Source organism: Capronia coronata (genome assembly GCF_000585585.1).
Source record: "Capronia coronata CBS 617.96 chromosome Unknown acBCG-supercont1.1, whole genome shotgun sequence".
Classification (NCBI taxonomy): domain Eukaryota; kingdom Fungi; phylum Ascomycota; class Eurotiomycetes; order Chaetothyriales; family Herpotrichiellaceae; genus Capronia; species Capronia coronata.
In genome coordinates, this window is record NW_006912893.1 from 86,460 (window position 1) to 97,760 (window position 11,301).

An 11,301-nucleotide genomic window follows, 5' to 3' on the forward strand; every position below is an offset into this window, starting at 1 on the left:
GTCAAGGGTTCTTCAGCTCGTGTCGCAAAAGATGAGCGTGTCCCAAACTGCGCCCGTGTCCTGGAAATTTCACAACCCAGGAGAGCGCAGCCGGATTGCTCATCTTAGGCTAGCTGAAGATGGTTGGAAGTCGAACATACCTCTGGAAATGCTGATGTCGACGAAGAAGAATTGTCGGTGTCGTGATGTTGAGAAGACTCGGAACTGCGCCAGTCTCTCACTACAGGAGATGGAAATTGATTGTGCTCCGCCAAGATTTAGTTTGACTATCCCCAATTTGGCACAGGTGCCGACGCGACCAATCAATATCTGCCAGGCTCTCAGCCTTGTCACCACAGCCTTGTTCGTCCACTATGCGCCCTCTATACCCTTGAACCCATGTAGGTCGTGAAACCAGAAAATTGATGACCTAGTTCTTCAAGTATGACTGCGTGAATGGGCTCGGTGGGTTTTACAGACACCTAACACAGGCGTAGCCTGTAGAGACGTGCGTGACGATCTGACGTCCTGGGTATGTTTTCCAATGTGGACCGCGGACCTACAAGCTGTTCGTCGCGGCCATGCAGCTTAGTAGGTATTGAACGCTTCAATGTGATTTATTGGAAATGGATCTGTATAGCAACGTATACATACACGGGACATGGGCTGACACCCTGTCTTGTGGACATTTTCGGGTTTGGATCTGACATATCAGCGGAGGGCCAATCGATAGCTATGCAGAATATCAATGGTGTGTCAAGCAGAACCTCTGAATCCGGCTCTTCATAATTTGCACAGCTCTTCCCACGAGGCTGATGGCACGGCCCTCCCATCCCTAGCATCCGACAAGGCTTTCAGGAGCAAGGGGCGCGACACGTGACAGGCCTCTGGCTGTATGGCTTACTAATCAGTCGGTCATGTCGTGGTGGAGTTCAAATTCCGTGCGATCAGGAGACTCGCTGCTCATCCTTACACAGTACGTTTCGTACCACGGCAAGAGATAGTACGTATTCTTTATATACACACGACTTGACTGCTATGGGTGGCATGCCACTTACCATTGATGGCATGTACTGTGTATCTTAGAGTGGACTCGGACGGATCCCAGTGGACGATGTGACCCGCCGAATTCTACGCGATGTCTGCTCCAAAGCACGCCATCGCCGGCGCATTTCGCCTTGTCGCAATTGATAGGTACCCTCGCAGTATGCCGGCCCGCCAGGCTCAGATGTCGAACCAAGATGTGATAAGGCTTGTGGATTCCGTGCTCGGACGCTGTTTTTTAAGCAATGTAATAAAAAGCTTGTCCGGTGTCCCTTTTCTTGCCAGATACGGTAGATCTTGCACTGTCGAGGCTTTGATTTTCGAGAGAATCCACTTGATAGTTTGCTGTGTTTTCTGACCGCGAGCATGGCTGTCCGGAGCGAGAATAAGCCGCTGCGCGTTGCGATTTGTGGCGGTGGCCCAGCTGGACTCGGAGCCGCTATTGCGCTGTCGAAGTTGCCGGATATCCAGATCTCTGTCTTCGAACAGGCCAGAGAGCTGAGGGAAATCGGCGCGGGGATTCGCATTGGTTATAATTGCTGGAGAGTGCTGGAGTTGTTGGGTGCGGCTGATGGGGTCAAGGGACATCATAAGGTGTCGGTGGTTCATCGGTATGTTGAACGTTTGGACGTTGCTCTCTCATGCCTCCCCTTCACCTCACTAGGAATGTTTTCATGGCATAGTACTTTTCCTTCCAAGTTCCCACCCAGAGTGTTCCGTCGATATATGGACAGCTCGAGAGACCACGCTTTGTTGCTGGATGGAAGATCTAATCGGCAGTAGAAACGCCCTTACCGGAGAAGTCGTCGGAAGTGCCGGCCCTTCCAAAGTCCCTCTGAAGTACCATCCCCGCCGGGTGCGAAGGACTCGGCTCCAGAAAGCTCTGATCTCCAAAGTGCCTCCTGGCATCATCAAGCTCAACAAGCATGTTTCCTCAATTGAGGATCTGGGACAGGATGGTGTGCGTATCGTGTTCCGTGACGGCACGGAGACCACTGCCGATCTGGTCGTCGGTGCGGATGGTATTCGATCGGTAAGTCCTTCAGCTCAGATTTGCGGTGTCTGCTTCGGCCACGCTCTGTTGTGGAGCTCTCCCGTTCTAACCGATGTTCAAGACTATTCGGGACAGCATATTCCCGGAGCACAAGATCAAGTTCACAGGTAAGTGACAAGTCTCGGTTTCGTGCTTCCGCGACTCCCACTGCTTTTCCAGCTTCGACACTCTGGCTATGTTGGGAGAGTATTGACGATCTCCCATATAGGCACCACCATCTTCCGCGTCTTGATCCCGCAGCACACGATCGCCCACATCCCCGACCTGACGGCCGCAACCCAGTGGTGGCATGGCCCTGCAGGACACGTGTATCACTCGCTGGTCGATGATCCAAGCGAGGTTCCCGAGCAGGAAAGGCTGTTCGAGATCGCAGCTCGGACCGTCGTCGATCCCGAGACAGACGCGGGCCCGAAGTTCAGCTGGGGCATTCCTGCTACCAACGAAAAAGTCGAGTCACAATTCAAGGTTAGTCAGTCTTCAGTCTTCATTAGGCAGGCATGCACAGCACCGAGCTTACCCCCACGACGCTAGGACTATGACCCAAGAATACGAGAAATGCTGGCCCAGGTGCCCGAAGGACAGTGGAAAGAGTTCTCAGCATTTGCCGGTCCGAGACTGGAAACGCTAACGGGCTGGGATAAAGTTGTCCTGCTAGGCGACGCGAGTCATCCTCTTTCGGGTTCGTTTTTTGACATTTCTTTCTCTCCTCTCTCCATCATCCTATCCTGGTTATGCTCGTCACCCACTTACTTACACGCACATAGGTGCTTTCGGGTCCGGCGCTGCGTTCGCGCTCGAGGATGGCTGGATCCTCGCTCGAGCAATCGAACACGCTCGCGCTGCTGGACAACCGCTTGCGACAGCGCTGGAGATTTTCGACGCAATTAGATCCCCATATTATCTGAAAATGTAAGTCGTTGTTCTCCCCGGCATATGGGCTGATTACCAAGCTGACAACAATGTCCAGGTATCAGCATCTCGACGACCAGAAGCGTAAAATGGAGGAGGCGAAAGCCGCCAACCCAGACGCCACTTTCACCTCATCATTGAAAGAGAGGGTGTATGCGTTCGGTAACGAAGAGTCGCTGCCGTGGGTATACTACAACAACATCGAGGACGTGTGGCAGTCATTCCTGAAAGGTCAGATCAAGTCGTCGTCGTTATCGAGCAGTGTTCCACAGGTTGTCGCGTCGCTGTAGACCTTACTTGTCCTTGAACGAAAACGATGGATGGGGCACCACCCCCGAATTAGACAAAGACAGATTTCTCTTCATTGAAGCCGCATGGGCGAATTAAGTGTTCAGATTCGACCGGTGGAACAACAGTGAAGGCTTCCAGCCACTACGTCGCTTCTATGCACTTTCTCGTCTGTGCCGAAGTCAGTCCATGGCCGATATCTGATCCTTGTTTGGTACATGCAGTGCCTCGTATGACCGCTTTAGGCCTGAACGCGTCTTGAAGGTAGGACTATTACTAACGACTCGGAGGTCGCTTGTCAGCATCCACTCCTCTTCTGGACAGCCTCGGCTTATCACCCATGTAAGATGTGTGGAATCGCACTTTGCGGCTATCACTCAATCCTCAGAACATACTCACATTCAATCAGTAGGTTTCATCACTCATTGGTATTGATGTGACCACGGTTTCAAGTGCCCGCCGCTTGATTGTGGAGTGGGTGTATGGTGTTGTCCAAGTTGAACAACAGCCTAGCCTACCTAGAGTCATAGACTATCGTCGCCGTTGTCAGCATGTCGTATACCCCTATCATCATAGGCGTAGGCGACCACGTCAATCGATCGCCGTCAGTGTCCGAAGCCCACGAGCCCCTGACACTCATCCTCACCGCGATTGACAATGCTCTGAAAGACACCGACCTCCCAGCGTCTGGGATACAGAAACTCCAATCATCCATCGACAGCATCGACGTCGTGCGCACCTGGACCTGGCCCTACGATGACTTGCCCGGCGAGATTGGGCAGAAGCTAGGCGTCGATGCGCGCCACCGCTGCTATAGTGATCACGGGGGAAACAAGCCGGCCAGACTCTTCGATGAAGCCGCGAGACGGATCTCCAAAGGCCAGACCAGAGTTGCTGTCGTGACTGGCGGAGAAGCATTGGCGTCATGTACGATTCCCCTGCCTTCCAGTCACTTTTAGACTTGACAAGCAAGCCCAAGCCCAAGCCCTAGTCCAAACCCAAGCCTTTGATGGAGATGCAGTCCAAGCCCAAGCCCTTGACGGACAAGCTGGACTAACTAGCGCCTCGTGAATCGTGATAGTGACAGCATGCGTCGCGGCCAAGAAGATGCCGCCGCCTGGATGGACAAAGACGAAAGACAGCGTCGACACAGTGTTTTCTGCCACGACACGTGATCGAGGAAATAGTAAGTATCAAGCCAACACAATCAGCATCCGATCTCTCGACGTCCCCTGGCACAGTTCATTCGGCTGACAGTTTTGGGTTGGGTTTGTTTCAAGATATCGGTGCCGACCACTCCATCGGCGCCCCGATCCAGATCTATCCGCTTTATGAAAACGGGTTCCGCGCCCACCGCGGCCAGTCTATAGTCGACAACCACCAAGAATCGGCCCAGCTGTATGCCGAATTCGCCAGAGTGGCGAAACAACATCCCTATTCGTGGAGTTATGGCAAGAAGGCGAAAACACAGACCGAAATTGGGGCGGTGACCGAGCAGAACCGAATGATCTGTTTTCCTTGTACGTTCCACCTCAGCTGTCTGTATGAGAAGTCAAGGACATCATCCTTCAGGTTGGAAGTTCGGTTGGGTGGAGACTTGCTCGCTGATTGATTCCTGACTCCTGACTCACTAACTGAATCTCGGGGTAGATCCGCTCTTGATGAACGCCTTCAACACCGTCAACCTCGCCGCCGCATGTATTTTGACATGTACCGAATATGCCGAACAACTAGGCATTCCAAAGACGAAATGGATCTACGCTTTAGGTGGAGCAGGAACGCAGGACAGTGAAAATTGTGAGTTGAACACTGACATCCCAGATGGTGGTCTCTGCTTCAATTGGAAATCCTGTATTGACACATATAGTCTGGGAACGACCGAATTACTACTCAAGTCCGTCCATCGTGCGGTCAATCGACACGGGCGTGGCCGTTTCTGGGCTGGCGAAAGAGGACATTGACTTGTTTGACTTTTACTCGTATGTACCAGATTTTGTTTCATCTGTCTGTCCATCTATCTGTCAGTAGTACGTATAGGCGGACACTGGACAGACAGCTGGGCGTTACTTACTTACTTCCTGACCGAACGACTGACCGGAACTAGATGTTTCCCCATTGTGCCAAAGCTCGCAGCTACACATCTCAATCTCCCCATCACGAACGGCAGAAAACCATTGACTCTTCTAGGCGGATTGACCAGCTTCGGAGGAGCAGGCAACAACTATTCCATGCATGTCAGTTTTATCCTACTCAATCTGTGATTCTGCTCTCTTTTCCTTTGAAGCATGCCTCCTTTCCCCCTCCCACCAGGTCACGCAGAGGCCTTCCACTTTAAATATCTTCATGGCCAGTTAGTTCTCCTACTACGCTATTCAAGAGAGACAGCAAATAGACTTGGTCTAGTTATATGATGGAAACAGGCTTCGTCTAGTTATATGATTGCTTACTCACTCACTCTCTTCTTCCAGGCAATCACCGAAATGACCCGCCAACTACGACAAGGCAAAGGCCGTTATGGTCTCATCCTCGCCAACGGCGGCTGGTTGACTTACCAGCATGTGCTTTGTCTGTCGACAATGCGGCGACGAGATGGCGGCCCGTATCCGGCGGTCCCTCCGTTGCCGGAATACGTGACTGACGTTCCAGTACCGCCGGTCATTGCCAAAGTCCAGATCCAGGGTGAGGGTGAGAGTAAGAGTGAAGACACTGGAGGCGAAGTTGAGGCAGTCATTGAGGTACGTGTCCCACTGAGACGCCCGTCGTGTATATTCATCTTCGTCATACTGCATGTTTATCAAATTACCCCTGTTTCACTCCCCTGGAGCCGTACGGGTGGATGGGCAGGATATAAGGTATACTATACACCACTCTCCTTGCGTGCCGTGAGAGGATTAATGGTTTAACGGAGAGACCTACATGCCCATCGAGTCATCGACCGAGACCTGCTGTTCTATACTCGTTACCCACTACCCACTTCCATATTCATTAATGACCTGTCGTTTCGTTGCCTTCCTTCCTCTTGGGCTCCAAAGACGGAGAGAACTGTGACTTGTCGAAGCCACGTACAGAGTGTTTCCAACCATTGTTGAACTCAACACCTGACTTCCCTATACATGACAATGAGTCAATGACAATATCAACCGAGTTCTAACTTCTAACTGACTTTTCCACTCCTTCCAGACCTATACAATCGACTACGACCGCCACAACCGCCCCGTCTTGGCCCATATCGTCGGCCTCCTCAAGACCACACGCCACCACCATCGATTCCTCGCGAACCACGCCGATCAAGAAACACTAGATTTCATGGCGACTTGGACTGAAGAGAAGATCGGGATGGCTGGTCGGGTGTGGTATGATCCAGTGACGAGGAGGAATTTGTTTACGTTGAAAAAGAAAAAGAAAGCACATCACGACGAACTTGAAGTGGACGAGAGGAAGGACAATGAAAAGAATGGGAAGTTGGTTGGGAAGTTATGATTATGGTAGATCTTGTCAACCCGAACGAAATTTTCCATACAAGGGCTCAGATTCGCTCAAGGACTAGGGGGCCGAGATCTGTTCTGTTCAGGGCCGGATAGTGGCTAGGTAATTGTGACTTGGACCCTTCTTTGTGAGGATGAATAGATCAGAAGTTTCGAGTCGCTGAGTTTGTTTACTAACTACCAAGTGTTGTTGTGATTGGTCTCCCCTTGGGAGTAGAATAGGACGGAAATATCACGGAGAAGACGACTGACTGACTGACTGACTGACTCCCTCACTCACTCACTAATCGACAAGACAAAACGAACAAGGGAGGGAGCTAAAAGGGGCAGGTGATATGGTTCAAAAACACCCAGCTCGAACAGACAGAAAAGCATGCTGGAATGTCCTGATTTCTACTGTCTGATTTCTGATTTTGGATTCTAATTTCTCATACACAAGACTATCTCCTCGAAAGAAGAAGGGTGGTGGTGCACTGGTGGTCATGACAGCTCCCTTTCGTCCGATCTGTCCGTCTCTCTCTGTGTGAATGATTGGAAGGTAGGTAGCTTGACCTCTTGGTTTCTTTGTGATTGCAATGTCCTTGGTCAAGTCCTCACTCCGGCTCAGCTCCCAGCCCAGCACTGCGCAACTCTTCCTAGCAAATCCTAGCTAGACGTAGTCAATCCCAGCCATACGCAGCCAACCCCAGCCACACGCAATCAAATTCCAGTGCAGTCCGACTCCAGTTTCACCTGAGACATCCTATCGCGATTGCCGAGGTCACAGGCATCACGAGTGTCTTCGTATGTACTGTTCTCTCAGATCTTGCGACGCTTGGAGTTGACAGTCGCGATCTAAGCCCTCGCAGCCAGCCCGGCGGCATTGACAACTGACATCTGCTCGTCCAGTCCGAAACCACGAGGAAGCTGCAGGTCTGGTTGGTCAAATTCTAAGGGCGGTATGTCTGCATCTTCCAGGGCTACCTTCTGCATTGGCATGTCCATGATCCACTTCATCGCAGCAGTGGGGTCGTTGTCTGCGATTGCACATTGGTTGCTCAACTTAGTCTTAGCAGAAGTATTGACAGCCTTGCCCTTTCCCTTGTCAATCCCCATTCCAGTTGCAAGTTGAGGTTGATTCCCTGCTGCCATAAACACATTTGTTCCTGGGCCAGCATTGTTGTTCATAGTCGTCATTGGAGGAGGCAGCATACCTGCTGTGGCGGTGTTTGCCATCAGCGAATTCAATTCCGCTACCACTGACGCAAGGTCGTCCGTGTTGCCCAACCGAGAAAGCATGTTGGTTACCATACGAGCAGAATCGTCGGTTAGTGCCACAATGGGTTGCGTCTCCAGATTGAGAACAGCCTCTGGGCTCATAAGAGGTCGCTTTATCTCCCACCCGGGGCTGCTCCTATACCAAACCACGCCGGTCCACATATCCATGACCATGTCTTTGTCGTTGCGGTATCGACGACCTCTACGGAAATTGACGATATCCCGGGCTGTGGCGATCCAGGTGGCGAGTATGTGACGCTGTCGCGCCATTGCGCTCACATAGCGCTTTCTGACCTCACGTGGCTGCTTCTCCGCTGGGAAGGTCGGTGGGATGGGCTTGTGGTAAATGACGACCAACAGCAACGACTTGAGCTGTTTCGCTTGCCAACTGCCGACCATCTCAGACTTAGGGAGGGAGAGTTCGGGATGTTTCTCAAGCCATTGTTGCAGATTGTGTTTCGCTTGTGTTTGCATATGGTACCGTGCTTGGCGATCGCATTCTATGATAGATGCGTCGTTCATCACTATGAGCCGGAACATATGACGGGTCATGGCTTCCAACAGTACCCAGTATGCTGCAGACAACCATCTGCGATGGAGATAGGTGAACTGACGCATACTCTTTTCGCTCTCCACAATCTGTTGGATTGTCAAGTTGCCGAAAACATGCAGTGCTTGGGGGGTGTCTCGCTTCAGAGCGGCTGACGCTGCGATAATCAAAGGGTCGATTGGTATTCCTTGGTCGACAATGGTGTTTTGTTGTGATGGACCAGCACGGCTTGGAGCCACTAGTGCGTTCGCAGTCGCGTTCTGGGGTAGGATCTGTGATGGGACCAACGGCTGCTTGGGTGTCTTTGGAGGAGTAGCAGGATCAGTACGGAATGCCGGAACTCGGGGTCCTATGGCGTAGAGACAGACCTCTCCTGCAACGATATGACTGACTAACGTCCCCGTTACTGCACAGATTCTTAACAGGTCTTGATCCTGGGCATTTATCACTTCCTTTAATATAGAGACCGTGGTGACAGGTAAGACAGGAACTGTAAACAAAAAAGCTGGTCAGTGGCAAGTCTCACCACACTTTTTAAGGGCATAAAGGAGACATACGCATTATGTTTTCGCTTGATTCATGCTGTCTCGGCAAATTGCGCAAATTGTCGTACTCTATTTTTGCCATGACAAACGACGTCCAATCCATCTGTTCGCTTGCTCCAGGCCAGTGTTTGACCTGATGGAATGCATAGAGATGAGTGACCTCGATCTGACCGCGACGTTTTGTCTCACCCGTTCCCTCTGCGAGGAAGCTGTAGAAGCAGCGGCCTTTGCCGAGGCGAGCACCAACAATACCCAGCATTCTGTTCGTGCACTCGTCAGAATACTCCTGTAGTGCAATTGCTTCAGGGATGTCAGTGCGGATTGGTGGGATAGCGATGTCGATCACCCAGTCTCTGTAGACGAAACGATGCGGCGCATCTAGAATCGCTTTTGGGCTCTCCGTCAGATCTAAGACCGCTTTTGGTTTCTCCGTGGGATCTGAGACCACCTTTGGTTTCTCCATCTCGGCAACAGGTATCTTGAAGTGGTTGTCGCGCTGATGATTGATGGGGACGAAGAAGGAAGATGATTATTTGGTTGCGACAGTACAAAAAGGTGCGTCAATTGTTGTAAAGCACACGCGATAAAGTGAGGGAGATGTGAGAAGAAAGTAAACAAAAGAGGTGCGCGAAGCGTCTAGACATTGCGCAGGGTGTTGCTGATACAACTTGGACATCGGGTGCCCGTCGTAGGTATATCATGACACCTTTGTGACACTCCTGAGTTGGCACTGGGGGTTTCCAGCTGTCTTCCCGGTATGGTAGACATTCAATCCAAGATCATTTGTTCACTGTCTTCGTCGGCCTCATCGCTTGCGTTGTCCACGCCCGTGTAAACCGAGCTTGTATCTAGTTCCTCAGGGTTCAGACATCCAGAAGCATCGATTTTGTCCATGAAATGATGTCGTCTTATTGAGCCGCTGTTATCGTAGGCTGGTTGCTGCACAGGTCAGCCAAAGACAAATCTGATCCAGTTCGCCTTCAGCTGCTTTGTCCCGTCTTCTAACGACCAACCCCTGATCTCACAGATCTTCAGCACAATCTCTCTTAGCAGACTGTCCATCGTCTCTCCGGCGCAATGGAGATCACTCTCAATCAAGATTCGATCATCTGGAACTGCCTTGATGACATTGGTGGCCTTGTCAGACGACGGATTGGAGAAGTTGATGGCGGCCGAAAACGAGAAATATATGTCTGCCGGTACGGTGGGACTGAGGAATTGCTTCAGCGCTTCCGCAGGCCCTGAATACGAATGCATGCATATCCGAGGTGGAAAAGGCAACGGGCGCTTGCTTTTCTCAGCGTCGTTGTCACCATCACCAGCCGCATGAGCATGAGGAGCACTCGAATTTCGCTTCCGTTCTCTTTTGGACGGTCTCTCGTGACCTTTCCACATACTTTGCATGAGATCAAATACCACACCATGCGCCTGGACGCTATGGACAGACACGGGTCGTCCTAGCTTGGCGGCGAGGTCGAGCTGGGCTCTCAGAATGGCTTTTTGATGCTCAATGCTGACACGGTAAGGGGTGAGTGGCCTTCCCTCGCGGGACCCAGGGGTATATTCCTCTTCCGAACCACCAGTCTTGCTGGATGTATCGCCCGTCATGGCGCTTGGGCCTTGTGGCAACCGGAACGACCGATCCAAACCCACCTCTCCTACGAGGGCAAAGGGGAATGCTTTCAGCCTTGATTCTGTCTGCTCGAGGAATTGGCGCAGCGATCTGGGCGCGGGCAAAGACTGCAAGAAGTCCATATCATCGGGCGCCGGTACAAGAACGGATTTGTAGTGCTCAATTGCGCTGGGAGAGGCATCACTTTCCACGTTGTGCATTTGGTGTGAGAACCAGGGATGCCAGCCAAATGCCGGAATCACGTATTTGGAGGTTCCCTCTGCAATATCCTGAGGCGAGTCGACTGGATACATTCTCGCAGCATTTTCAACCATGTCCTGGTCTTGAGACCTTGTTGCCATAACTGTGAGGACTCGAGCTTTCATCTTGGCAATGTCCCTGACCGATGCCATGATGTCCGTGGGATGGCAGTGGGCGTCGAAGACCCCACTCTCCCACATGGATTCGAGGTCATCCTTGCTGCCATTCATCGTCCGTATACCAGACAGTTGAACACAAAGTGCAATGTCGTTGGGAGTGAGATGCCTGAGAGCAAGAGGAACAAAAGCGAGCAGATC

At 51.6% G+C, this 11,301-nt stretch overlaps 4 protein-coding genes across 4 annotated transcripts; 2 read left to right on the forward strand and 2 right to left on the reverse strand.

Moving 5' to 3' along the window:
• Nucleotides 1-1,389: 1,389 nt before the first annotated feature.
• Nucleotides 1,390-3,276, forward strand: A1O1_00038 (uncharacterized protein; the record flags this gene model as incomplete). The annotated part of the gene is made up of 7 exons (XM_007720959.1): nt 1,390-1,634; nt 1,804-2,056; nt 2,139-2,184; nt 2,286-2,542; nt 2,609-2,756; nt 2,842-2,986; nt 3,045-3,276. 7 exons carry the CDS (start codon nt 1,390-1,392, stop codon nt 3,274-3,276), a joined length of 1,326 nt encoding a protein of 441 aa, XP_007719149.1.
• A 549-nt stretch (nt 3,277-3,825) lies between these two features.
• Nucleotides 3,826-6,754, forward strand: A1O1_00039 (uncharacterized protein; the record flags this gene model as incomplete). Its single annotated transcript, XM_007720960.1, has 8 exons — nt 3,826-4,201; nt 4,356-4,460; nt 4,555-4,794; nt 4,925-5,071; nt 5,142-5,253; nt 5,379-5,508; nt 5,743-6,009; nt 6,455-6,754. 8 exons carry the CDS (start codon nt 3,826-3,828, stop codon nt 6,752-6,754), a joined length of 1,677 nt encoding a protein of 558 aa, XP_007719150.1.
• An 839-nt stretch (nt 6,755-7,593) lies between these two features.
• A1O1_00040 (uncharacterized protein) lies at nt 7,594-9,574 on the reverse strand (the record flags this gene model as incomplete). The annotated part of the gene is made up of 2 exons (XM_007720961.1): nt 7,594-9,056; nt 9,124-9,574. The coding sequence occupies 2 exons, from the start codon at nt 9,572-9,574 to the stop codon at nt 7,594-7,596; spliced, it is 1,914 nt and encodes a 637-aa protein (XP_007719151.1).
• Nucleotides 9,575-10,059: 485 nt separating this feature from the next.
• A1O1_00041 (uncharacterized protein) lies at nt 10,060-11,214 on the reverse strand (the record flags this gene model as incomplete). Its single annotated transcript, XM_007720962.1, has 1 exon — nt 10,060-11,214. One exon carries the CDS (start codon nt 11,212-11,214, stop codon nt 10,060-10,062), a length of 1,155 nt encoding a protein of 384 aa, XP_007719152.1.
• Between the last annotated feature and the right edge of the window lie 87 nt (nt 11,215-11,301).